A 26,778-nucleotide genomic window follows, 5' to 3' on the forward strand; every position below is an offset into this window, starting at 1 on the left:
ACACAAAAAAGGAAGAAAATGTGATCCATCATGAAGAGAAGAAACAGTCATCAGACCCAAATTCAGGGATAGCCAAGATACTGGAATTGTCAGAGAACTTTAAAATAACTATAATAAATATGTTAAAGGATCTAATGGAATAGGTGAACATGTGTGAGCAGATGGGGAATTTCAACAGAGAGATGGAAATAGAAAGAGACAAATGGAAACACTAAAAATGAAAACTGAAGTATCATAGAAAAAAATTTTTGATAGTTCATAAGCCAGGCTATGCTAATCAGAAGACAATACTCATAAGATGAAAGAATCAAAGAACTTGAAATTAAGTCAAAAGAAATTAAAAGAATTGAAACACAAAGAGAAAAAAAGAAAAAAAAAATGGAACAGAGCCTTAAGAGATCTCTAGGACAATATCAAACAGCCTATGCATATGTGATTAGAGTCTCAAAAGGATAAGAGAGAGACATGGAGCAAAAGAAATGTGAGAAGAGATTATGGCTGCAAATTTTCAAAAGTAGTAAAAGACATCAACTAACAGATCCAAGAAGTTTAGCTAACTCCAAGCAGGATAAATACATAGAAAATCAAACCAAGGTACATCATAGTTAAAATGCTGCAAACAAAAGAAAGTCTTAAAAGAAGGGGGATGGGCAGCATATGACATACAGGAGAACAATGATTAAATGATGGCTGACTTCTCTACATTACTCTGTACTTAAAAAGCAATAACAGATTGGGATTTCCCCAGCAGTACAGTGGTTAAGACTCTGCACTTCCACTGCAGGGGGCACGGGTTCGATCCCTGGTCAGGGAACTAAGATCCCATATGCCGCACAGTGTGGCCAAAAAATTAAAAAACAATAATAAAAATAAGAAATAAAACAATCTAAAATAAAACACCTTTTTCTATCACTCAATAGAAAAAGTATTTCAATATCTTAGTAGAAATTAAACCAAGAGAAAAATAAACCTTTCCAGAAGTTAGCTAAATGGTCATAAATATGACAGCTTGGCATTTCAAAGGAGGGAGTTTAGTTTTATTAAGTCCAATTACAGAGACTTATTTTTTTCCCAAATTAGAATATCAGGGCATTTTTCCAGATATTAAAAGAGTAACTTATCTGTTTGTTGAAACATTTTAAAAAATCCTTTAAAAGTCACTTCTGGAAAATAACTTTTTTCTTAGACTAAACAAGTGGAAAATGAGTCAAAAATTAAAGAGAATTGACATTCGGAAAGGCGTGCTTTAAACTAAGCCAAAGGTTTGCAATTTGCATGATATAAGGACAATATTTTTAAAGGCCTTTGAAAAGTAACTGTTTGTATTTCTTATTCTATTATTTAGGGGTATGTGGTTATTAATGACAGTGGAAGAAGTTCAACCTCAGTTGAAAAGAATGAACTTGAAGAAAAATCAAATACTAGTGCTAAGACAGCACAGCATAAGATATAGTCAGCCCAAGTATTTAAATAGAAAAAAAAGCATTTTCATATCCAGTCATGAGAGCAGTTGTCACCACCTTGTCCACACCCCAAGTGCCCTAGAATCAATCTCTCTCTCTCTCTCTCTCTCTCTCTCTCTCTCTCTATATATATATATATATATATATATATCCCCGAGTCAGATAATACCTAACTTAGGGGGAACCAACCCAGAGACTCATAAACTAAAATGTTCCCGTCAGATATGCCCTTGACCAAAAGATACAAAAACTTCAGCTATATGATGCTAGCCACTATATGATCAAGCAAGAAGCACCATAACTGGGGTGGCCATTTTTGGCCCTGTGCACTCTACACAAGTAGGCCAAGAAAGCAAGTCTATAAACAGAAGAATAAAAATGGAGCACATCTGCAGAGAAAAGCAGTGAAAGATGGAGGGAGTAGTAGCCTCAGTTTCCTGGCTTTCTAATTTCAGCCTTGTAAGGCCAGGCTGAATTTGATTTCCTGCATGCAGATGCCTACAAGATTGCCTATTAAATATTCTCCACCTATTCCCTTTAATTTCTATTCCTTAAACTACATGATATCTAAAAATAAGATTCGTTATTCTAACAGCCCAACTAAAGCCACTGAAATTCAAGTAGGAGCTTAGCAAATTAAAGCAGAAGCAGCCAAAGAGAGAAAGAGAAAATCCTTCTCAAATTTTACTCAGGTAGAGCATTTCATTTAAACAATAAAATTTTGGTTAGGAATGTAAAGAGATGGAGAAAGTCCTAAAAAAATAAGTCATCATTGATCAGGTAACTTCAGAATTATAATCTTCTCTCTGGATTGTTGAGCTGGAACATATAAACTGGGGTCCAACTTATTTTCACTCCAATCAAAAAGGAGTTTCTAAAGATTCAAGATAGAAAACATATCTTTTGAAATAAGATTATAAATTTAAGTTTTTCATTTTTGCTCTTTTCTCTCCCTAGGTCTTTCCTTTCTCCTTGGCTCTGTCCTCTCTTTTCCCTTGAGAAAGTGATCACAGGCAACTACAGATCTGCCTCTCTAAATCATTTGAAGACTTTGAAAGAGCCCTGTAATAATCCTTAAACAACAGGAGATAGCTTACCTGAAGATCTGATGCCTGACAGGTTATACAGAATGCAAATTCCAGAGTCTGAATGACTTAATTCCAAAAGAATTTAACAAAACATACGCAAGCAATGTATGTAAGTATATGCACAGTGGCAGTTCAAAATATTAAAGCTGTTGTATAAAAATATAAAAACAAGTTAAAAACCAAGGAACTGCTGCACCACCCTGACTCAGAAAAGTGATATTATCAAGCAACCATTTGTAGATCAGAAGAGTATAACAATACATGTTGCCACGCAGTCTAACAAATCATTCTTACAATGACATGATTTTTAAAATGGAACATTAGTTTTAAAACCCCTTTTAAAATAATTGTGTTGTCTGGATATTTCTGATGTTTAATTCTTATCTTTGTACAAAAAGAGGGTCTAATTTTAACTTCTTAGGCACCTCCATTCCTATCAAATGCAGATAATAAAAGTTTATTAATGTACTCCATTTTGGAAGGCCATATCTTAGAAAAAGATGATAAACTATTAGTTTCAAACGCAAAATTGTAATTACTACTACTGATACTTCTGGAATATATTGATCTGCTAATCATGTCTTATTTGTAGTAAATCATTTCTTTTTATGGGGGGAGAAAACCTAAACCAAAACATCATAAAACGTTAACTAAAGGCTTAGAATTTTTCACATCTGATGGAGAAGAGATGGATTTTTCACACCTGATGGAGAAGAGATGGACCAGAATAAGAAAAGGAATGGTAACTACTTCAAAATACTGCTGAAAAACAACAAAAATAGGCAGGCTCCCTATCCACCTCCAGCAGTTTCAAGTACAATAAATACAGAGATGCTCTAAAGTTTATCCATTTGAACTTCACATTAAAGTTATGTCAAGTCCTATGGAATGAATGTTACATTGTTGTACAACTTTACTTTCCTCAAGCCACTCATTTAAATAAACAAAAAGGGACACTTACTTAATGTGATTTCAAATTCTCTGATCAGATCAAAACTTAAACCATGATATCTAACAGTCCACTTACCATGAAAATCTGCACCCAACTTCTTAGAAGCCATTTAGAACCTGAAAAACAAAGAAATATTTCTTAGGTGCATTATGCCTTGAGGGGATACAAACAAACCATTATAAGAAAATTGAGGATTTCCCTGGTTGCACAGTGGTTAAGAACCCGCCTGCCAATGCAGAGGACGCGGGTTCGACCCCTGGTCCGGGAAGATCCCACATGCTGCGAAGCAACTAAGCCCGTGCGCCACAACTACTGAGCCTGCGCTCTAGAGCCCACAAGTCACAACTATTGAGCTCGTGTGGCACAACTACTGAGCCCACACACCGCAACTACTGAAGCCCTCGTGCCTAGAGCCCATGCTCCTCAACAAGAGAAGCCACTGCAATAAGAAGCCCGTGCACTGCAACAAAGGGTAGTTTCCGCCCACCGCAACTAGAGAAAGCCGCAGGCAGCAACAAAGACCCAACGCAGCCAATCAATAAATAGCTTAAAAAAAGAAAATTGAGACTACAAAAAGAAACCAGAAGACTAAAAGGTTCCAGGACTGACATAACCCTCAAACTTCTCAGTCCCAAAGTCTCAAAAAAGAAAGCAGAAAGGGGGAGAAACCACTTTTCCAGAAAAAAAACATTTCTGAATCTGCATGTTTTGGAAAAAAAAACATTAGAACAGCAAACTGGCCATTGACCAATTTATACACAAACTGTCAAAAAAAATTACTAAACATTTATCTTCCTGATATAAGCTACTAATGTCAATATTTGTAGTTCTGTCAAGATTTTTTATATATCCCATTTTATTCAGTATGTAAATATAGACCTTTTACTGACAAATGTAACTGTAAGACTGACATTTCTGAATTAGGGAATCAATGACATACAACTTCTGTACTGTTTTAATTTTGTCTACAATTTCAAAAAAGGGGAATTCCCTGGCAATCCAGTGGTTAGGACTCGGAGCTTTCACTGCCAGGCCGGGTTTAATTCCTGGTCGGGGAACTGAGATCCCACAAGCCGTGTGGTGTGGCCAAAAAAAAAAAAAAATCCAAAACAGGAAGGAAGAAAAACCCATAAAACCACACATCTAGCTTAGTATTATCTTTGCACTTTGAGTAGGTACAAAGTCCTTTTCTTGCAAAGACAATCTGAGATCTTCAACCTAAAAGTTTATTTCCCTTGATATGATGTTTAGACCTTTAACTTGCCTGAGACATAAGCATATAACGAATATATGGTATGGTCTCTACTAGCCTGTATTACCTACAGTACAATGCAAGGCATCATACTTAAAATGATCTACAGGCATACCTCATTTTATTGCACTTCACTTTACTGCGCAAATTGAAGGTATGCTCAACCTTGCATTGAGCAAGTCTGAGGCCTAAGGCGCCATCTTTCCAACAGCATTTGCTCACCTCGTGTCTGTGTCACATTTAGGTAATTCTCACAATATTTCAAACTTTTTCATTATAATTATATTTGTCATGGTGATCAATGACCTTCGATGTTACTATTATAATTTTTATGACATTTTTTAGCAATAACCTTTTTTTTTTTTTTGGCTGCATCAGGTCTTAGTTGCAGCACGTGGGAAATTCATTGTGGCACGCAGGCCTCTCTCTAGTTGTGGCTCGTGGGCTCTGTAGTTGCGGCACACAAGCCCTCTAGCTGTGGCCCACGTGCTCGGTAGTTGTGGCCCTCGGGCTTAGTTGGCCCCCCCCCCCCCCCAGCATATGGGATCTTAGTCCCCTCACCAGAACATAACTTCTACATGCACTGGGCAACCAAAAAACCTTGCATGACTTGCTTTATTGTGATATTCGTTTTACTTCAGTGGTCTGGAACTGAACCCACAATATCTCTGAGGTATGCCTGTATGTTCCACTGTAAGTTTTTTTTAAAGAAGGCGAGTATATTGCACCTATCATGTGAAAAGTATTCAAAATAATTAAATCTGTACAGGATTTTAAGAAACTGACAAGTTGATTTTAAAATTTACATGTAAAGGCAAAGGAAACAATAGCCAAAACAATTTTGAAAAAGAACAAAGCTGGAGAACTTACCACCTAACTTCAAGACTTACTATTAGAGTAATTAAGACAGTATGGAAATGGCATAAATATATCACACAGACCAACAGAACAGAGTACAGAAATAGACCCATATGAAAAAAATGTCCCGAAGATGTACCGTAACGACCAAGCACGCAAGTGCTTTAGGCTGTACTTCACTGAGAAAAGAATTCAAACTGACCCAGACGTGTAGATCAGAAGAGCTGCGTGCTGTGAAGTATGCAACAAGTGGATTTTTTGTTCAAAATGAAATTAAAATAATGACAGTGAAAATAAAAAAAGAAATAGACCCATATGCATATAGTTAACTGATTTTCAATAAAGGTGCAAGGCAATTCAAAGGGGAAAGGATAGTCTTCTCAACAAATGATGCCAGACATTTGTATGCAAAAAATAAACCTCAATCCATACCTTGCACCGTATATAAAAATTAACTCAGGGGGATGGGGAAATTATGGCTAAGAGATACAGGGTTTCTTTTTGGGGTGATGAAAATATTCTAAATGTGATTATGGTGATGACTGCACAACTCTGTGAATATACTAAAAGCCACTGGATTGTACACTTTAAATGGGTGGACTGTATGTGATATGCTGATACACTACAACAACTTGGATGAATCTCAAATGCATTATGGTAAGTGAAAGAAGCCAAACTCAAAAGGTTACATACATATATGTATAGAATAGGATTCCATTTACAATATTCCAGAATAGGCAAAACTACAAGAACAAAAAAGTAATCTAGCTACTGGACACTAATAGTGGGGGAAGGAACTGACTATATAAAAGGGAATGTGGGAATTTTTTGAAGTTATTGAAACTTCTATATTTGATTGCACTAATGGTTACAGGACTATATGCATTTGTCACAAATCACAGAACTGAAAACAGGGTAAATTTTACTTTGTGTAAATTATACCTTCAAATTTTTAAAAAGTGTATATATATACCCATCACATTGAAATTAGATAAAATAGAATCACTGAATAACACTAGTAATATTTTAAGCTACTCCACTAGGAGTAGAATAAAGTTTCATTTTTAAAATGCCAAAATTCAAAATAACATATTATATGGCTGTACCAAACTCTATTAGTATGCTTTCTGCCTGATGACAAGGGTTTTCTACAGTGAAGTATGGTTTCTAACAATGGATTTCTTCCCAATTTAAAAGCAAAAAAAAAACTTTTAAGTGCAAGTAAATCGGTTTATCTCTCTCTTAGCTTAGGCTCCTTTAGAAAGAAAGAATGAAACACAAGTTGAAAATTACAAATTCAATTAACATTATTTTAACACTATGTCTTTAACTGGTAAAATACCTTTTAAACTTCGCAAAGAGCAAGGCTAAAACCGTTTTTACAATGCAGTCACCATGGCTAGCAGGAAGCAAATTTCTCTATGGGGTGATGAAAATGTTCTAAAACTGACTGTGGTGATAGTCCCAAAACTCTGTGAATATACTAAACACTGCTGAATTGTATTCTTAAATGGTTGAATTGTATGAGATATGAATTATATCAATAAAGCTGTTACCAAAAAAAAAAAGTAGCTCTGAATTTGATAAGGTATGCCAACTAAAGAATGATTATTTAGGTACAGAGGAAGGGAAAGAGAAAGATGAGTGACATTTTTTCACTTTCATAATGGCTATTATGAGTGAAATAAGCAATAATTTCAGTCATTGGTAAAAGAGAAATTTATTCATTAATTTTTACAATCTGAAGGATAATAAATTAACTCTCTTTAGTGGGGGGGGGGAAGCAGCTACCAAACAAACAAAACAAACCACTTCCAATAGCCCATTCTTGATTCTAACTGTGCCAAGGCCACTTCACAGAGGCATTTCCGTAGCTTATTTCACATCAAAACTTATCTGTCCTACATTGGTTAGAAAGTCATACTATAACAGCAAGAGCACATATTTGTCCTGACGTCCAGTGACGCCACATTGTAGGTAGTGTAGGTGACCCCATATTAAGGCCTAATAGCCAGCAAATGTCATTCAAGTATAGTTTTAAGTGGCAACAGCAAACAATTACTGTGCCATTTCCATTAGTCACAGAAAGTTACTGGTTAGTTAACTGCTATGGACTTAACCAGAACACTGAGTAGAAGACAAAGGTTGTGCTCAACCCCTTTAAGGAAAAAAAGTATTATGGAAAAAGTAAGTATTCACAGATTTTAAAAGAAACAAGACGTTTTTTAATTTGTGAAAAGAAAAACATCGGAAGGAAATACGTTAAACATATTTAAAGTGGCTACCTCTAAGTGGTAGCACTGGGAATAATTCATAAAATTTTTCTACAGTTTCTGAACACTGTATGGCAAACAAGTATTAATTTTATTAGTTTCTTTAATGCTTTACTTTAAAAGTTTCAGTTTTCCAGCATGATGCTGGGATGAAACATTCTGGTTGATATTCTACTAGTTAATGAAGAGCTAAAATTTTAAAGTATATGGATCATCAATTTTCAAAGAACCAACAAACCACACTGATAAAGATTTAACTTTCTTCTATGTATAGAAGACATTTCATAGACTCTTACAGGCTTCAGAGTCATCATAATGTACATAAACCACAACAATACAGGGAAACTTTTAAACCCAGAAGCAAGATTCTTGGCAGCCTCAATCTTCCCACAGAGGTACAGACCAGAAATGTATTTTTTCTAAATCTCTGTTGAAAGAAGCAGAATCTAAGCATCCAGCAATGAGACCTGGGAATACGCTCACAGACAGGTGCAGGAAATCAGTGTTTTCATCTCTGTGTTCCTAATATTTATTGATATTGTGGGATATCAGCTGTTTGAAGCAGCAGCTGTTTTTGAGAGGTAAATGGCTTGGGAGACGCTCTGATTTCTTTTTTTGGGGGGGGATTCTGATTTAATAAATAATTCTGTGAACAAGCTAACATCAGGAATGTTTTAAAGAAGTTCCACCAAATTTAAATGAATTTTTTTTTTCCCTCGAAGAGTTTTGAATTTTATTTTGTTTTTTTATATAGCAGGTTCTTATTATTCATTTTATACATATTAGTGTATATATATCAATCAAATTTAAATGAATTTTTAATGGCTTTTTTAAAAAAACCTCAACCAAAGAAAACCCACAGAAAGGGAGAAAATACTGAAAATTATCTATCTGAGGGACTTGTATCTAGAATATATAAATAACTCTACAATTCAATAATAAAAAGACATCCAATTAGAAAGTTGGCAAAAGAATCTGAATAGTCAATTCTCCAAAGAAGATACACAAATGACTAAGAAGCACATGAGATGTTTAACACATTTTTCACTAGTCAGGGAAATGCAAATCAATAACTACACCCTACCCCATTAAAACATGCATATTGGGACTTCCCTGGTGGCGCAGTGGTTAAGAATCCACCTACCAATGCAGGGGACGCGGGTTTGATCCCTGGTCCAGGAAGGTCCCACATGCTGAGGAGCAACTAAGCCCATATGCCACAACTACTGAAACCTGCGCATCTAGAGCCCATGCTCCGCAACAAGAGAAGCCACCACAAGAGAAGCATGTGCACCACAGCGAAGAGTAGCCCCCGCTCACCTCAACTAGAGAAAGCCCGCGTGCAGCAACGAAGACCCAACACAACCAAAAATAAATAATAAAATTAAATTAAAAAAAGAAACATGCATATTATCAGCAACAAAGCAAAATTTGCTGAAAAGACTAATAAATGAAAATTAAAACACAGTACCCCTTATTACTAAAAAACAGGTGAAAATTCTTTAAAATTATGCCTCAATAGAGCTGATAAAATGTAGATTATCTAGGGGTTTTCTTTAAATATTAAAATAGTTCACTGAATGCAACTCCTATTATATTTTCCACAAACCATAAGAATATGAGAAATCCATCCATATTTGGTCACTTAAAGATTTTTCTAATGTCTGCTATGCAGTAACACTTCACTATCTCTGAAGTATCAAAAGCATTTTAGGGCTTCCCTGGTGGCGCAGTGGTTGAGAGTCCGCCTGCCGATGCAGGGGACACGGGTTTGTGCCCCGGTCCGGGAAGATCCCACATGCCGCGGAGCGGCTGGGCCCGTGAGCCATGGCCACTGAGCCTGCGCGTCTGGAGGCTGTGCTCCGTAACAGGTGAGGCCACAACAGTGGGGGACCCGCGTACCAAAAAAAAAAAAGCATTTTAATAGCTACTTAGGGTCAACTTTTTTTTCTTGGAACATCTGAGCAAAATTAAGTGTGGGGGGTGTGTGTGTGTGTGATGTGTGTGTATGAGCTTCCACATAAACTTCCTATATTTTATTTAATTGTAAATACTTATTTTATAATACTTTCCTATAATCTAAATGTTCAATCATGAAAATGATTAAATTATGGAAAATTCAGAAAATAGGTTGTGATGGCACAAAGAGTGTTCATTAAAAGCATATAAGTGATGGGAAATAAGTATAAGTTTTAAAATGTTTTTACAAGTTGCTTTTCCTAAGTAACAAATGTACACAAAACAAGACTGAAAAAAATGTATTTGCCCCAAATGTAAAATTACAAATGCTCACGTGAGAAAAAAAATCTTAAGCATCATAAATTTCCGCTAAAATAAATATAAATGCTTCTATTAAATATAAATGCTTCTACTAACAATAACACACTTTTTTTTTTTTTTTTTTTTTTCGGTATGCAGGCCTCTCACTGTTGTGGCCTCTCCCGTTGCGTAGCACAGGCTCCGGATGTGCAGGCTCAGCAGCCATGGCTCACAGGCCCAACCGCTCCGCGGCATGTGGGATCTTCCCGGACCGGGGCACGAACCCGTGTCCCCTGCATCGGCAGGCGGACTCTCAACCACTGCGCCACCAGGGAAGCCCCGTACACACATTTTTCATTCATAAACTTTACACTAATAAAGTGTAGAACTCCCTGAAGCAACCAAGAATTAAAAGCAATGTTTTATTTTGCTGGTTCGGTGCCACTTTAGTTCATATGCTACAGGAAGAAAACTAAAAATTTTGAATCACTGATTAAAGACATCTCAGAACAAAGAGAGATGGGGAAATAGGTAACAAGAATAGAACTGCAGGGAGAGAAGGAGTTAGAATGCAAGAGGCAGAAGAGATAGAGTAAGGAATGAAAAAAGGGAAAGGTGAGGAGGGTAGGGGAAAGGAAGTAAGGGTAGGAGACCAGGAGAATGAAAACATATAAGCAAGGCCCAGGCAGCTTCGTAAGGGGAAGAGAAAGCCCAAGGGCAATTTAATATTAATGTTCTAATTTTCTTTCTTCCCTTTCTCGTATCATCATTAAATTACACACTACAAACATCTTCCCAATACAAAACAGCAATTTAACAACTCAGTAAGCTATCCCAATCACACACAATGTGAGCTGTAATCAGGAATTTCCCAAGATGCAAATTAATCCTGGAAATTCTCCAATTTACAGAGAAAGATGGCTTTGGAAATCATCAAATTTCAAGTCTGAAAACCAAGTTAACACCCATACAACATATATATGACAAAAATCACACGTGTAGGGAATTCCCTGGCATAGTCCAGTGGTTGGGACTCAGTGGTTGGGACTCCAAGCTTTCACTGCCAAGGGCGTGGGTTCAATCCCTGGTCGGGGAGCCAAGACCCCACAAGCCCTGTGGCATGGCCAAAGAAAAAGAAAAACAAAATCACACACGTAGATGCCATTAAAATGTCAAAGCCATGTGGCACAGCCAAAAGAAAAAAGAAAAAAAAAAATCACACATGTAAATGCCATGAAAATGTCAATACTAGACTATACTATACTCATTGACAAAAAGCTTTCTTCTCTCTCAGGTCTCAAGAGACATTTTGGAGCCTCAGTTTCTTCATGGGTAAGATAAGGGTAGTAGACTGAATAATCAGCCAACTCTAAACATACCATAAATCTATAATGGTATAATAAAATGAAGGAAAGATATTCATGTTTCCAAATTAAATATTCAGTATTCAGGTTAAGTGATATCATTTACACAGTAACGTCTTAAAGATGTCTTTAGGGACATCCCTGGTGGTACAGTGGTTAAGAATCTGCCTGCCAATGCAGGGGACACGGGTTCGATCCCTGGTCTCGGAAGATCCCTCATTCCACAGAGCAAATAAGCCCGCAAGCCACAACTACTGAGCCCATGTGCCACAACTACTGAAGCCTGCGCTCCTTGAGCCCGTGCTTTGCGACAAGAGAAGTCACTGCAATGAGAAGCCCGCTCGCCGCAACTAGAGAAAGCCCACGCGCAGCAACGAAGACCCAATGCAGCCAAAAATAAATAAAATTTATGGGGCTTCCCTGGTTGCGCAGTGGTTGAGTCCGCCTGCCGATGCAGGGGACATGGGTTCATGCCCCGGTCTGGGAGGATCCCACATGCCACGGAGCGGCTGGGCCCGTGAGCCATGGCCGCTGAGCCTGCGCATCCGGAGCCTGTGCTCCTCAACGGGAGAGGCCACAACAGTGAGAGGCCCACGTACCGCAAAAAAAAAAAAATCAGAAAAACAGATCAACTAATAAATAAACCCAAGAGCTGGTTCTTTGGAAAATTATAACCATCCAGCTAACTTAATTTTAAAAGGGGGCGGGGGGGTGGATATGTATACAAAATAATAGAGGAAATTAAAATAATCCCAAGTCATTGCTTTGTTCCCCTTCTGTCAAATACATTTGAGAACCTGGATAAAATGGATTATCTTCTAGAAAAATATTAACTATCAAAACTGACCATAGAAGAGGCAGAAATGTTAACCAGACCTATAACCAAAGAGGAAAGAGAAAAAAATTATCAAAGAGCTCTCGCCACCCAAAAGAAACCTTAGTCCAATGAGATTTTCATGGTTCTAAAACATAAGAAAAGAAGGAAGGTTTCTAATTTTTTTTAAGTAAGAATATGATGCCATAAAAGAAAAAAACTACAGAAAAATCTCATGTATAAATACAGATTAAAAAATCCTCAAAATAAAAAACACAAATTTAGTAGTACATTATAGGAATACATCATGTCCAAGTGGGATTTATTCCATGAATACAGGATAGTTCAACATTAGGAATCTGTTGATATAATTCACCATATATTAATAGATCTAAGAAGAAAAATCATATAGCCATGTCCTTAACATAAGGTTAAAACAATAACAAAAATCATCCCTCTCAATACCAAAGCCAGAGAATGCTGACTAATGGGGAAACTATACAAAGATTCCACTAAGCACAGGAACAAGACAAAGATGTCCATTATCACAATTGCTTTATTTAACATCAGATGAAAGAAGTAAAAAGTATAAAAAGTCAGAAGATAGACTTTCCCAAGGAAGACCAAAAACTGAAAAACTATTACAAATATAATACAAAAAGGTGTTTAATTACAAATGAATATTCTGAAACAAATACCCTTCATATATACAATGACCAGATAAGAAGTATAAAGGAAGCATGATATACCACAGGAGATAAGAAGTAGGAATAAACTAAGATGTAATGGAAGAAAACTAAAGCTACTAAGACACAAAAGAAGACTTATACAATTGCAGAAAAATATATAATAATCTTGGCTAGGACACACAACATCATTAAGATCAATTCTTCCTAAGTTGCTATATTAATTTGGCATGATGCAAATGAAAACTGGAGTCTTCTGTTTTCATTTTTTTAACTAGACAAGCTGACTCTAAAGGTCATATGGAAATAACAATTAACAGTACCCAAGAAAATTCCAAAGAAAATAATAAAGGGAGAATAGCCTATCAGATATTAAAATACTCATTACAAAATACAACACTTAAAGCTGTGCTGTACTGGCACATAAACAGATCAATGGAACAGAGTAGAAATCCCTAAAAATACCCTAAATGTAGACATTTAAAGTGCCATTTAAGGGACTTCCCTGGTGGTCCAGCAGTTAAGGCTCCACGCTCCCAGTGCAGGGGGCCCAGGCTCGATCCCCGGTCAGGGAACTAGATCCTGCGTGCCGCAAGTAAGACCTGGAGCAACCAAATAAATATTTTTTTTAAATAAATAAAGTGCCATTTAAAATCTGTGAAGTGATGAGACAGCTGAGTAGCCACCTAGAAAAAAGTAAAGTTGGATGCTCACCTCACACTTCCATACCAAAATAAATTCCAAACAAACAAAAGTACAGTAACAGTGCACAACTGCCCAAGTATATAAAAACTATTTCACTCTATACAGAAAGCTAGTGGGCAAAAACAACTTTCTGAGACTGAAAATCCAACAAAATGCTTGCCTCATGAAAAACTTTGAAAACAAAAGGTTATTTTTAAAGTCAAATTCTGATACTGTACAAGGTTTCTCACTAATTTCTCTTGCAAATGAGGTTTTTACCAAAGCTACTAACCATATAGTATACTAAAGGCTTTAAAACAAGCAAATAGTGACTGAATGCAAAGTTCATTTCACAGTTTAATAAAAACTGGTTATAGTTAAATATCACCTCACTAAAATTTAAAAAGCAACAAGTAGTACATAAAAAAGATAATATAATAGTGTCAAGGCAAGTTACTGACCCAATATGATTTTATCAGAACTGCAGTTAAGAACTCTAGTTAATTCCAAAATGGGTCAAGAAAAATCCAAACAAGGATTTTCCTGGACTCTGGGCTCCTCTTAATCCTCCTCCTCCAAGCACAGTGTCTAATCTTTAGCAGAGGTGGCCTTTTCATATCTTCTTGCCCTCTCAAACTTTCTGAAAATATAATTTTATATCGCTAACTAATACGTAACTTGGGAATGAAACTAGACAAAACAATGCCCTTAAAAAAGTTAAACAATGATTTCCTGTAGTTACCAATAAATAGTATGAAATGGTAAGGCCTGTGAGGCTAACATAAGGTAAGAACAGGAAAGTACTGACTAGCTAAAAGCTAGAATTGGGAGTCATGACATAAAGCATTAGCCAATTAAAAATTTCAAGTCAATATCTTAACCAATTCATTAAAATTCACTTAACACTCCCTTTAATGTAATTTAGAGTTCAGCAAGTAAGAGCACAACATCCCAAGAGGAAATAAAGCCATAAACCTATCCAACTTAATTTTTTAAACTATTAATAAACATTAACTGGGAAAAAATAATTTCAAGAAATTGCTGAACCAAAAATATCATCTCCTCCCCAACTCTTTCAAAAACCACATCACAACTTATGGCAGAATACAAGCGAGAAAAGAGCACTCTGGACAGTTAAAAACTTAGGTTCTAGTCTCACTTCTTTCATCAATTTGGTATGGCTTAGAGCCAGTCAAAACCTTTCAAAGAAAGAAGAAGAAGAAAAAAAAAAAGTCACGGCTTCTTCAGTAAAAAGAGAGGTCTGGAGTAAATTACCTCTGACAATCTTTGCAAAACCTTTAAGGGTCTAGACACATTCTTTTATAACTAAGTACTTCAATCGTTTTTATAGTAATATATATAAGAAAGATATCACAAGACTTCATATTCTTAGTTATGAGGGCACATAAACACATGTAATTACTTGTTGAATCTATGACTCAGTAGGTATACACAGTCCACACCCATGTTTTTTGAAGGAGAAGAAAACGCTTACTATTTGACACTAATAAAACAATTTCACTCTACTAGAAGCCAATACAAAATAATTGATCAATTTAAAATACAAAAAAGCTAATTATCATACCAGAGGCTATTAATCTGACCTGAAAGAAGTAATCAAAAACGTAATTTTTCTGTCTTTTCAAGAGTCTTCACACTCAGTGGATTGCATCATTCTGACTGTTTCAGTCATGTGAAATCTCAATGATTTTTCTCCCATAGAAACAAAGAAGTAACAGAGCCTTGCTCACCAAACTTGAGAACTCATACCCCCAGGGGAACACTGTGCAATACCAGGGAAGAAACAATATAAAAATGGCACAACTTCACAGAATATCAAGGATCTGAGGGGAGAAGGTAAGGGTTGCTAAGTAATTTCACAGGCAAATAAAATAATTTTATGTAAATATAAGCATCAGAATAGATGATTTTATTTAAAGTTCTAGCAAGTCTTTAAGCAACAAATTATTCCTATTTTACTTAAATTATTCCAACACATAAAATGGAAACAAACACAGCTTTGCACTTTGTAGTTTTATACAGGGTTTATTTATTGCCTAGCTTTCCCCACTAGGCTTTAAGCACTATGAGTACAAGAACCACTTTGGTTTTGTTCACCATTTCACCAAGCATAGTGTCTGTAAATAGTGCTCAGTAAGTACCTATTGAATTAATGTTGCCAAATTTCCAAGTTACCATATGAGATTAGCATAATACTGATACCAAAATTTGACAAAGGAAGGAGAAAAAAAGGAAAATAAGAAACAAACCTCATATATTTGTATATATGTATACTTATATTTATATATAGACACTAAATTCTAATTGAAATAGTAGTAAATTGAATTAAACAGCAAACTCCTAGCTGTAAGACACTTTTCAGGAAAAACTGTTTCCTTCAACACAGAATTTCAAAGAAAAAAAAAAGAAAAACAGAAAGGAGGGAATCTATAAGTTAAAAAAGAGCATAAGCAATAAATCTAAAGCAATCACAGGGACTTCTGTGGTGGTACAGTGGTTAAGACTCTGCTCTCCCAATGCACGGGGCCCAGGTTCAATCCCTGGTCAAGGAACTAGATCCCACATGCATGCCGCAACTAAGAGTTTGCATGCCGAAACTAAGGAGCCCACGTGCTGCAACTAAGGAGCCGGCGAGCCACAACTAAGACCTGGCTCAACCAAATAAATTAATTAAATTAAATTAAAATTTTAAAAAATATTATTTAAATAAATAAAGCAATCACAACATACAGATCTTATTTGGATCCCAATCCGAACACACTGAAGAAAAAAGTCAAAACAATTGGGAAAATATGAACACTAACTGGATATCTGATAATATTAAATAAGTTAAAATTTAAGGTAGGACAATGGTATTACAGTTTTTTTATAATTCCTATCTTTCAGGGATACACAAAAATATATTTACAGATGGAATGATATGACTGAGATTTGCTCCAAAATAACTGGGAAGAGGGCATGTATATGAAATAAGATTGTTATAATAACTATAAATGGAGTATAACCTCTAAAAATTGTGAATCACTATGTTGTACACCTGAAATTTATTAAAAAGAAAGAAAGAAAGAAAAAGAGGAAGGGAGGGAGAGAGGGAGGAAGAAAGGCAGATTGACAGCTGTTATGGCTAGATCTACATTTATAAGTTTGGAACTTTCTAAAATAAAGAAATAAAAAGATGCTACTGCTATAGTGTAAAATGAAAGAGGCTGCAGAATAATCACATTTTAATTTTCTAAAACTGTGAATTAAACCTAACTCATAATTGGCAACCATCATATCAATAATCTGAAGAATCAGTATCAGTAGATGCTAAAACAAGTGGGTTCAAGTTCCACAAGGGTAACGGGATATGTACATAGTCTCAGAGTATCTCCCCACAATATATTTTTTATTAAGTATGGTGGAGAAAACAGTACTTTATCTTGGCAGACACCACCTTAACCAAGTGATCAAAATTAACATTACCAGTAATGGAACAAACTGACACCTCCGTATATGATACACTGAGAACACATCAATTCTGTGGTATTCCTGCCAAAAGTGAAACTATCATGAGGAAGTATCAAACAACCTGAATCTAATACGAAGAAATATCAAACAAACCCATCTTGAGAGACATTCTATAAAATAAATGGTCTGTACTCTACAAATATGTCAAAGTCATAAGACAAAGACTAAGAAACTGTTTCAGATGAAAGGCAATTAAAACTACAAAACCACTAAATGTAATGCATGATCCAGGATGTTCTTTTGCTGTAAGAATGCTGCTGGACAATGGGTGATTCAATAACAGTTAATTTCCTGATTTTGATCATTAGTATGTGGCTATGTAAGAGAATGTTCTTATTTTTAGGAAGCACGCACTGTAAAGCAGTAATAGGGTACCATGTCTTCAACTTACTTTTCTTTTTTTCTTTTTTTTTTTTTTGTCAACTTATTTATTTTTGGCTGTGTTAGGTCTTCGTTGCTGTGCACAGGCTTTCTCTAGTTGCAGCAAGCAGGGGCTACTCTTCATTGCAGTGCACAGGCTTCTCATTGTGGTGGCTTCTCTTGTTGTGGAGCACGGGCTCTAGGCACATGGGCTTCAGTAGTTGTGGCATGTGGGCTTAGCAGTTGTGACGTACAGGCTTGGTTGCTCTGCAGCATGTGGGCTCTCCCCGGACCAGGGATTGAACTCATGTCCCCTGCATTGGCAGGCGGATTCTCAACCACTGCGCCACCAGGGAAGTCCCCAACTTACTTTCAAGCAATTATGAAAAAAATAATATGTATACGTAAATACAAATAGAGGACAGATGGATGATAGGAAAGGAGAATGAGTGAAGAACATAACAAAAATATGAAACATGTAGGTAATCTCAATAAAAGGTATACAGGAACTCTGTACTATTATTGTAAGTTTTCTGGTAAATGTGAAATTGTATCAAAATAAAAAGCTTTAAAAAACCTCAACAAGCACATATATTTGCATGGCTTTTTGTATGTACACAAAAATCAGAAAGGATTCATACCAAACTGTTAACAATGGTTAGTTCTGGAAGAAGGTAAAAGAAGGCTTTCATGTTCAACTTTCTATACTTTAGTAGTTTTAATACTGGAGCTAAAAATATACTAACTGAAACAAAAAGTTCACTAGATGGGTATGACAGCAGATCTGAGCAGACAAAACGAAGAATCAGCAAACTTGAATATAGAGCAATGTCTACAAAGAAAGAAAAAAGAATCAAGAAAAGCAAACTGAGCCTAAAAGACCTGTGGAATGCCATTAAGCATATCAACATCCACATTACAGGAGTCCCAGAAAAGAGAAAAGGGCAGAAAGACTATTTTAAAAAATAACGGCCAAGGGCTTCCCTGGTGGCGCAGTGGTTGAGAGTCCGCCTGCCGATGCAGGGGACACAGGTTCATGCCCCGGTATGGCAAGATCCCACATGCCGCGGAGTGGCTAGGCCCGTGAGCCATGGCCGCTGAGCCTGTGCGTCCAGAGCCTGTGCTCCACAATGGGAGAAGCTGCAACAGTGAGAGGCCCATGTACCACAAAAAAAATAATAATAAAAATATATAAATAAATAAATAAATAAAAAATAATGGCCAAAATCTTCCCAGATTTGATGAAATACATGAATCTACAAATCCAAGAAGCTCAATGAACTCCAAGTAGGATAAACTCAAAGAGATTCAAACCAAGACACATTATAAGCAAAGGCTGTTGAAAAAAAAGAATGAATCATTAAAAGCAAGAGAAGCAACTCATCATTTACAAGGGAGCCTCAACAGATTAACAGTCAATTTCTAATCAGAAACTATGGAGGACAGAAGACAGGAGGATGACATATTTAAATTACCAAAAGAAAAAAAACCTGTCAACCAAGAATACTGTATCTGGCAAAAACTGTCCTTCAAAAATGATGGAGAGGGACTTTCCTGGTGGCACAGTGGTTAGGAATCCATCTGCCAATGGAGGGGACACGGGTTTGAGCCCTGGTCCAGGAAGATCCCACATGCTACGGAGCAACTAAGCCCGTACGCCACAACTACTGAGCCTGTGCTCTAGAGCCCATGAGCCACAATTTCTGAGCCCTCATGCCACAACTACTGAAGCCTGCACACCTAGAGGCCGTGCTCTGCAACAAGAGAAGCCACCGCAATGAGAAGCCCGCACACCATGAAGAAGAGTAGCCCTCACTCGCGACAGCTAGAGAAAGCCCATGCACAGCAAGGAAGACCCAATGCAACCAAAAATAAAATAATTAAAAAAACAAAAAATGAGGGAGGGGGACTCCCCTGGTGGTCCAGTGGTTAAGAATCCACCTTCCAATGAAGGGGACAGGTTCGATCCCTGGTCAGGGAACTAGGATCCCACATGCCACAGGGCAACTAAGCCTGCCCACCACAACTACAGAGCCCACATGCCACAACTACAGAGCCCACATGCCACAACTACAGAGCCCTACGCTCTGGAGACTGCACGCCACAACTACAGAGCCCACATGCTCTGGAGCCTGCACCACAGCTACAGAGTCCATGTGCTCTGGAGCCCACGTGCCACAACCAGAGAGCCCACGTGCCACAACTACTGAGCCTGTACACCAGAACTAGAGAGAAGCCCACGCATTGCAACGAAGAGCCCTCACACTGCAATGAAAGATCCCACATGCCGCAACTAGGACCCCGACACAGCCCAAAAAAAATAGATAATTTTTTTTTTTTTAATGAGGGAGAAACTGAAACATTCTCAGATAAATAAACCTGAGAGAGTTTGTTGCCTACAAGAAATGTTAAAAGTCCTTCAGGCTGAAGTAGCAGAATACCACAGTAACTCAAAGCCTCAGGAAGAAATAAAGACCTCTGCTAAGAATAAATGGGCTAGGACTTCCCTGGTGGCACAGTGGTTAAGAATCTGCCTGCCAATGCAGGGGACACAGGTTTGAGCCCTGGTCTGGGAAGATCCCACATGCCGTGGAGCAACTAAGCCCGTGAGCCACAACTACTGAGCCCACACTCTAGAGCCTGCAGGCCACAGCTACTGAGCCCACGTGCCACAATTACTGAAGCTTGTGCACCTAGAACCTGTGCTCCACAACAAGAGAAGCCACTGCAATGAGAGGCCCGTGCACCACAGCGAAAAGTAGCCCCCACTCCCCGCAACTAGAGAAAGCCTGCACACAGCAACAAAGACCCAACGCAGCCAAAAATAAATAAATAAATAAATTTATTTTAAAAAAAGAATAAATGGGCTAACAGCTAGTATTGTTTTTGGTTTCCAACTCCCCTTTTTATTTAGTACAGATTTTTTTTTAATGCACAAAAATTATTATAAATCTATGTTACTGGACTTCCCTGGTGGCACAGTGCTTAAGAATCCACCTATGCAGAGAACACGGGTTTGAGCCCTGGTCTGTGAAGATCCCACATGCCGCGGAGCAACTAAGCCCGTGCGCCACAACTGCTAAGCCTGCGCTCTAGAGCCCACACACCACAACTACTGAAGCCTGCGTGCCCTAGAGCCCACGTGCCGCAACTACTGAGCCCACGTGCCGCAACTACTGAGCCCACATGCTGCAACTACTGAAGCCCACGTGCCTAGAGCCCATGCTTTGCAACAAGAGAAGCCACCGCAATGAGAAGCAAGCACACCTCAATGAAGAGTAGCCACCACTCGCTGCAACTAGAGAAAGCCCACCCGCAGCAATGAAGACCCAACGCAACCAAAAAAAAAAGATCTATGCTATTGTCTTTCTATGCCTGGCTTATTTCACTTACCATAATGCCCTCCAGGTTCATCCATGTTGCACATAAGTTGCAATTTGTGACAACAACGTTTAAAGGAGGTAGTACAGAACCATACAGGATCAGAGTCTTTGTATGATATTGAAGTTAAGTCGGTTATCAGTTCAAACTAGACTGTTTGAAATTTAAGATGTTAATCCCTGAGAGAAATGAAACCATACATCCACATAGACAAAGTGGAAACAACCCAACTGTCCATCAACTGACAAATAAAACATGATACATACATACAATGGAATATTATTTGGCAATAAAAAACAATGGCATGGGGCTTCCCTGGTGGTGCAGTAGTTAAGAATGTGCCTGCCAATGCAGGGGGCACAGGTTCGAGCCTTGGTCCGGGAAGATCCCACATGCCGCAGAGCAACTAAACCTATGTGCCACAACTACTGAGCCTGCATGCCACAACTACTGAAACCCACACACCTAGACCCCATGCTCCTCAACAACAGAAGCCACTGCAAGCCCGCGCACCACAATGAAGAGTGGCCCCCGCTTGCTGCAACTAGGGAAAGCCCGTGCACAGCAACGAAGACCCAACGCAGCCAAAAATAAATAAATAAATAAAATAAACTTATGGGAAAAAAAATGGCATGGTTGAACACAGAAAACATGCTAAATGAAAGAAGCAAGTCACAAAAGACTACATATTTCCATTTATGTGAAATGTCTAAAATAGGCAAATCCAGAAACAGAAAGTAAATAAGTGGTTGCTAGGGGCTGTGGGGAGAGTGGAATAGGGAGTGAATGCTAATGGACATGAGGTTTCTTTTTAGGGTACTGAAAATGCTCTGGAACATTTTCAACAGACTGTAGTGGCGGTTTCACCACACTATGAATACTAAAAAAACACCGAACTGTACACTTTTTTTTTTGAACTGTACATTTTTAATGACTGAATTTTGTGATATATGAACTATACCTTAATAAAGCTATTTTTAAAAATCCAGCCCTAAATACAGACGAGTTTAGAAGGTGGAAAAAATACGCCATGGTGAAAGTGTTTCAAGCTCAGGATCAATAGTTTTGAGCAGTTCTCAAATTGGTCTAACAGGACTTTCAGGAGAGAACTGAGAGTACGGAAAAAGAGAAATAAAACCTCTAAGAGCTAAATAAATAAATAACACAGTCTTGAAACTAGAAGAGGTGAGTACCAAGCAAAATGCACTGGTAAAAACTGAAATCTAGACACATCACAAAAATTTAGATCATCACCAGATTTTTAAAAGTCTGAACAACAAACAGCTTCCAGATAGAAAGTGGTTATATACAAAGGAAAGAGAATAAGACTAGCTTCAAGAACTCACTATCAACAACAGAGGCTATAAAATTATGGAGCAATTATCTTCAAAAATCTGATTAAGGATAGTTGTAAAATTAGAGCCCTAGTATCCAAATAAGGGAGCAAAATGAAAACATTTCAAGATCTAAAGACTGAAAATTCACTCTTCATTGATTCCTCCCTGAAAAAAGAATTCGGAGATATAGTTTACCAAAGCATAAAATTAATCTAAAGTAGGAGAAATGGAAAACATCAGAAAAAGCAGTGGGCAAATAAATCAGTAAAATATACGTAGTCCAAGGCAACTCCTGACATAAAAGTAAATAAGTGATCTGGAAGTAAAATCTGAGATGACCTGAAAATGGGAGAAATTTGGGAGAGAGGAGGAAGTAAAACAAACTTGTCTTATTGTAGAGATTACATATACAGGACATATGGATTTTATGTATAAAAATTACATACATTGGACTTCCCTGGTGTCCAGTGGCTGATACTCCACGCTCCCAATGCAGGGGACCCAGGTTTGATCCCTGATCAGGGAACTGGATCCCACATGCCACAACTCAGAGTTCGCATGACACAACTAAAGATACCATACACCACAACGAAGATTCTGCATGCAGCAACTAAGACCCGGAACAGCCAAATAAATAAATAAATTTTAAAATTACATATAAAAATTTTAACAGCAACCAACATAAAAAAAGGAATAGGATGAGCAACTTTCAAATAACTAAAGCAAAGAAGTCAAATATAGAAAATCAAAAGGAAGAAAAAGATTTTAAAAAGCAAGAAAGAGGGAAGGTAAACAGAAAACGTAGAATAAGAATAAAACTAAATAGATTTATAAACATAATCAATATGAAAGAATTTACTCCCCCTGTTCAAAGACCAATATTCGGCCTGGGTTCAAAAAAAGAAAAAGCATAAAAGACAAGCCTTTTAGAAAATGGGAAATTAGGATAGGAAATGTTATAGAAAAGATATCTGTGTGGTTAGAGTCTCGGAAACAAAATCAACAAAGGCTCCTCATCCTTTGAAAATTATCCACTAACAGATCTGCTTCAGATTACCGAATGTAGCAATTAACATAATAAGGTTATTGGCAATTGTCTTAAGAGCTCTACTTCTAAAGCTAAACGTACATACAATACATATACAAAAGAATTTTTCTTCTATATTTTATAACTTCATATATTTTATTATGAAATGATTTCTAATAAAGGAAAACAAAAAGCACATGGCAGACCTTTCAACAAATCTTAGTTGTTGTACAAGTATCTATCAAAACGGGTTGTAATATATCTCTAATAACAAAACTCAACAAACACATTCTTCTTATAAGTAAAAGCAAAGATTAATAATATAAGAAATGTTAATATGAAGTAAATCAAAAGGGTTATTATAAGGACAAAATAAGATAACACAAGCAACAGTTACCACTGTCTACTGGGACCTCCTCACCTTCCTAAACCAAATCTTATTTTAGTAAGAGTAGTTCCCCACTTCAATGGCTTGTACGTACTCTAAAGAATAAAGAAAGCTGGTACCAAGAGACCGTCACCCATAATAAGAAACCCATTCATTTTTTACATTGACTTATAAGTGAGTCCCTGAAGATCAAATAGGAAACCCTCTATAAAGGTTAAAGATTAAAAATAAAAATTAAAAAAAGGTTGGGACTTCCTGGGTAGCAAGTGGTTAAGAATCCACCTGCCAATGCAGGGGACACGGGTTCGATCCCTGGTCCGGGAAGATCCCACATGCCACAGAGCAACTAGGCCTGTGCACCACAACTACTGAGCCTGCACTCTAGAGCCCGCGAGCCACAACTACTGAGCCCGCGTGCTGCAACTACTGACGCCCGCACACCTAGAGCCCCTGCTCCGCAACAAGAGAAGCCACCGCAATGAGAAGCCTGCGAACTGCAATGAAGAGTAGCCCCTGCTCGCTACAACTAGAGAAAGCCCACGTGCAGCAAGGAAGACCCAACGCAGCCAAAAAATAATAAAAAAAAAAAAGAAAGAAAACACAGGAATATGCAAATAGAATTCTACAGTGAAGAGAGATGTTATCTGGCTTTTATTCTTTTCCCCCAATTGAAAAACTAGCTACATAATTTTTTTTTTAAATTTTGTGTGTGTGTGTGTGCACATTTTGGGTGAAAGGGAGAATTCTTTTTTTTTTTCTTTTTTTAAATTTATTTATTTTTGGCTGCGTTGGGTCTTCGTTGCTGTGCATGGGCTTTCTCTAGTTGTGGCGAGTGCGGGCTACTCTTCCTTGTGGTGCTCGGGCTTCTCACTGTGGTGCTCGGGCTTCTCACTGTGGTGGCTTGTCTTTGTTGTGGAGCATGGACTGTAGGCGCGCGGGCCTCAGTAGTTGTAGCACGCAGGCTCAGTAGTTGTGGCTTATGGGCTCTAGAGCGCAGGCTCAGTAGCTGTGGCACATGGGCTTCGCTGCTCCACAGCATGTGGGATCTTCCTGGACCAGGGCTCAAACTTGTGTCCCCTGCGTTGCAGGCAGATTCTTAACCACTGCACCAGCAGAGAAGTCCCTAAATAATTACTTTTTTGTTCCCCCCTTGCTGGTTCCCAATCAAATTTTGTTCACTTGAAAAACTATCCCTGCCTGGTCACAGCAAAAGGCAATTTCTCAGGCTTCATGCCTCATTCACTCAACATCTGTTTAAGGTGTACCTACAATTATTGCTTGGTACTTCTCTAAGTGGCAACTATAACAGGACAAAATCCCTCATCAAAATTAATTCTAATGGAAAAAGACAAACATTAAGCATAAAAAAATAAATAAAAGTTACTGAGAATTCCTGGATAAAATGCAGTATATTAGCTTTAGAAAAATAAGAATGTTAGCTAACAGTGGAAAAGTATTATGCTTCTAACAAAGTATATGTTAAAAACTTTATAATTTTCAAAACTATATGTTAAAGTCTTAGGTACTTTTGAAAAGACCATCACATACATCATCTTATATGAACCTCACATGCTAGGAGATATAAGCAGGTACCCCCATTCTACAAACTAAAAAGTTCAAGTCTGAAAGAGATGGTTAGTTTTAAATGGGAAGCCAGAACTAGAACTTTAGATCTTTCAACTCACTGTCCAGAGTTCTGTCCATTACAATATAATCTCTCCTGGCAAAAGACATTAATCAAAAAGCTTATAATATATTAAGAAAACATCTCATAAAAAGGTCCCAAATCAACCTCATGTTATAGTAAATTCAAAACTTTACTATTGAGGGACTTCCCTGGTGGCTCAGTGGTTACGAATCTGTCTGCCAATGCAGGGGACACGGATTCGAGCCCCGGTCCGGGAAGATCCCACATGCCGCAGAGCGGCTGGGCCCATGGGCCGCTGGGCCTGCGCGTCCAGAGCCTGTGCTTTGCGGCGGGAGAGGCCACCGCAAAAAAAAAAAAAAAAGAGGCTGGGGATAGGCCAGCCAGCAGTGACAAACAGCAAAAGATTGGGAGTTAAATGTAGCTGAAGGCTGAGTTTAGCATCAAAATCTCTAACTTTGTTGTTCTCTTCTATTTACCCATCAAATCTGATGGCAACTAAAAATTTTCCATTATACTCTTCTATAAGCTATGAGAGACATTCTAAAGTATGGTATTTATGCAAGGATTCTCAAAACTTTAGGGACATATCTTTCACAAATACCAAGGGTGTACTGTATATCACTATACAGTATTTACAGTATAATTAAAGTCTGGTGGATGTTTTATATTTCAACATGATCTTTGCCAGGAACAGAACATCCAACTGCTTAGAAGAACAGTTCCCAAAGTTCAAGTGCTCCATAGTCTTCTCATGAAAAAAAGAAAAAAGTTTTCAGAGGCTTTAATACATGACAGAGTAAATCAAATCGCTCAAGATTTTTATAAAAATAACCTAAGAGATAAGGGTTTAATGGTGGATAGGAGCCACACAGTCCAAAGAACTGGGCAGGGAGTTTAAAAAACAAAACAGAAAAACTATATCCTCCCTCACATATGTTCTAGTCAGTTTGCAATGTTCATCATAATTTTTTTTTTTTTTTGGCCACACCATGTAGTTTGCAGGATCTTAGTTCCCTGACCAGGGATTGAACCTGCTCCCTTGGCAGTGAAAGATCGGAGTCCTAACCACTGGACCACTAGGGAATTCCCCATCATAACTTTAAACAGATGTAGTTTCTCCAATACTAAGAAGAGTATTTCATTCTTTTAAATATCTAATTTAATTTAAATAACATACGAGCAAAAAAACCCAAAAAACACCCCCCCACACACAGGAACAAGTTGTTGTTGTTTTGTTTTGGGGTTTTTTTTAATTAATTTATTTATTTTATTTATTTTTGGCTGCTTTGGGTCGTCGTTCCTGCGTGCGGGCTTTCTCTAGTTGTGGCAAGAGGGGGCTACTCTTTGTTGTGGTGCACGGGCTTCTCATCGCAGTGGCTTCGCTTGTTGCAGAGCACGGGCTCTAGGCACGCA

General features: G+C 37.6%; 1 protein-coding gene across 3 annotated transcripts in view; it reads right to left on the bottom strand.

Annotated features, from left to right (window-relative positions):
• UBAP1 (ubiquitin associated protein 1) overlaps window positions 1-26,778 on the bottom strand; it is a 70,853-nt gene that overhangs the window by 39,313 nt on the left and 4,762 nt on the right. For all 3 annotated transcript variants that reach the window (XR_003790778.1, XM_029202724.1, XM_029202725.1), the window contains exon 2: window positions 3,579-3,619. Coding sequence is in view for 2 of the 3 variants with exons in the window: in XM_029202724.1 (XP_029058557.1) it covers window positions 3,579-3,612 (34 nt within the window). In the remaining variant the exon portion in view is untranslated. The remainder of the gene's footprint in view (window positions 1-3,578; window positions 3,620-26,778) is intronic.

Source organism: Monodon monoceros, unplaced genomic scaffold (assembly GCF_005190385.1).
Source record: "Monodon monoceros isolate NGI ecotype Baffin Bay Population unplaced genomic scaffold, NGI_Narwhal_1 Super_Scaffold_5, whole genome shotgun sequence".
Classification (NCBI taxonomy): domain Eukaryota; kingdom Metazoa; phylum Chordata; class Mammalia; order Artiodactyla; family Monodontidae; genus Monodon; species Monodon monoceros.